Source organism: Salvia hispanica, chromosome 4 (genome assembly GCF_023119035.1).
Source record: "Salvia hispanica cultivar TCC Black 2014 chromosome 4, UniMelb_Shisp_WGS_1.0, whole genome shotgun sequence".
In the NCBI taxonomy this organism is placed as follows: Eukaryota; Viridiplantae; Streptophyta; class Magnoliopsida; order Lamiales; family Lamiaceae; genus Salvia; species Salvia hispanica.
In genome coordinates this window covers 32084746-32087090 of record NC_062968.1, presented here as the reverse complement: position 1 = coordinate 32087090, position 2345 = coordinate 32084746, and the positions used below count along the sequence as shown (strand labels likewise).

Here is a 2345-nt window from a genome sequence, read left to right as displayed (position 1 = left end):
CCCGTGCCGAATCAAAGTGTATCAAAACTTGGGAGACGGAGGTAGTAACTTTTTTCTCTTTCTTACTTTACTATCTCTTACTTTATTCTCTCTACTTTATTCACTTTATACTTTATTCTCTCTACTTTTTCCTCTCTTACTTTTTTATCTATTTATTTAAACACACTCAATATTCATTTCTAAAACTCTGTGCCGAAAAGTTTCGCCTCAACTATGGTGAAACGGAGGGAGTATATATTAATGAGAATCCAGATTCTATGTGGAAATGATTAAATGTATTTCATTTCATTCATCTTTAATACTCCATCTGCCCGCGGATAAAAGTCTCATTTTTCTATTTTAGTCCATGAATAGGAGTTCCGGTTCACTTTTACTATAAATGGTAATAAGACCTCACATTCCACTAACTCATTCGGTCATTCCATTCACATTTCATTTAAAACTAATATATACAAGCGAGACTCATATTCCATTAACTTTTTTTCACTCATTTTTTTTAACATTTCTTAAAATATATGCCGCTAAAAAATGAGATTTCTAACGACGAACGAAGGGAATAATTAATACTCCGTTACTTTCGTCCGCAAAAAATAGTACGGGGTACTTAATAATTAAGTCAAGTAACTAGATGTCTATCTTTAGCTAATGTTTAAGTTCATGATAAATTCTTTAATTTATTTTCTATGTTTATTTCCTTGGAATTCACTACCAGATTAGAAAATGTAATCCAATGCAATATAGGTTGAATTCTTAAAGAAGGGGTAAAAATGAAAATATGCAAAATTGCTAAAACAAAATAAACTCCCAACAACAAGAAGTAAGATTCATCGTGTTTTGGCTTACCTTATCCCAACTGAAACAATCATCAATCATCAATCATCATGGGAGGCGGTTTCATGTTTTCTGCCAACTCAGCCTCAGCCTCCGCTTCGCCGCCGTTCCCTGCCGCAAGAAGCTTCCAAACTCCGGCTGAACTTCAACCATGCTATTGCTCTGATAACGACAGCTTTTTAGGGCCTGTTCCTTCTCGGGTCGAAGTTGAATCTGCAATTCTTCAACTCCAAAGGTTAAAGATCGCTACTTTTTTCCCTTTCTTGGTATTCTTCCCCTACTTCTGATTCTAATCGGGATCAAGGTTGTGTTTTTTACTTGATCAGATGGGTAATTTGATGTGGGATACTTTTAAAAATACTCAATTTGTTTATGTATGATTGGAATGATAAGGATTCCTTTGGGTGGAATTGAATCACATACGGAATTTGGGGATTTCAAATTTACTAGATTTGTGAAACTATATTTGTCAATTTGATGTGAATAGCCTAATTTAAACCGTTAATTTCATATGCTGATGTGAAGAAAATAATTATATGTAACCATCTAAACAGGGCAGCCTCAAGCATAAGTAGCCCTTTGAATAGTGAAGACTACTTTGATTTTTATATTGTTATCAGAAATTAGTTCATTGTATGCAATTAGCTTTTGATTGCATTTGTGTTCTAATCCTATGCTATAGTCAGGTTTATGCGTGACCAAATGCATCATCATCTCCACTTGCAATCTCCCGGGTTCACAAAATTCTCCGAGGCGTTCGCCATGATGCAAGCAGAACCACCTCTTCAGGTGCTTCATGGATTCCTAGTTTGCATTTTAATTATACATATAAAGCTTTGTTAGAGAATGCTCTTTGATTATGCCTTTTTTTGTTCAGAATTTGGTTACCTCTATCTCGTGTGATGAAGCCGTTTGGAAGGCCATGTTGAATAACAAGGCGGTTGGTGATCTACGAGGTTCAATCTCTGCAGGTGAATGCAATAAACTTGGCTCCATTTTCTAATGTTGTAAGAGTTGATAGAACAAATTTTTAGCTGCAATATAAATATTAATGCAGCTAAAGAAGAGAAGCTGGTGAGCTACCTTGAGAAGGGAAAGGCAGAGCCAGCGTTGGCGGATGTTATGCTGAAATGGATTTTGGATTTGGCCAAGTCCAAAGTTATGCAACTGCTTGAATGCTTTGCATCGCTCGTGAATGACATATTCCAGCCTCCTTCAAACGAAAATCCCACTTCACAACTTGATGACCTTCTTGACGAGAAGCTTAGGTCTTCGTTGCTGCTCTCTGTCGTCATCCTTCTCATTGTTGTTGTTGTCCGCGGCCAACAATGAGACGTGTACCAAGATAGCATCTTTCTTATGCTTCACTTTCTTGATTTTTTACTTATTTGGTTTCTGTTTTCTTGTTAACTATTTTCTGTTTCCCTTTGGTGAAACTTCTGTGGTTTCCATAGGCAACATGTTGTTATCTAACTTTGGTGGTCTAAGAAATAAACTAGTGTGGTTGAAGCAAA

At 36.2% G+C, this 2345-nt stretch overlaps 1 protein-coding gene across 1 annotated transcript; it reads left to right on the top strand.

Moving 5' to 3' along the window:
• The first annotated feature begins 781 nt into the window (after positions 1–781).
• Positions 782–2345, top strand: LOC125219392. Its single transcript, XM_048121362.1, has 4 exons — positions 782–1066; positions 1518–1620; positions 1709–1802; positions 1889–2345. Exons 1-4 carry the CDS (start codon positions 882–884, stop codon positions 2161–2163), a joined length of 657 nt encoding a protein of 218 aa, XP_047977319.1. The 5' UTR covers positions 782–881; the 3' UTR covers positions 2164–2345.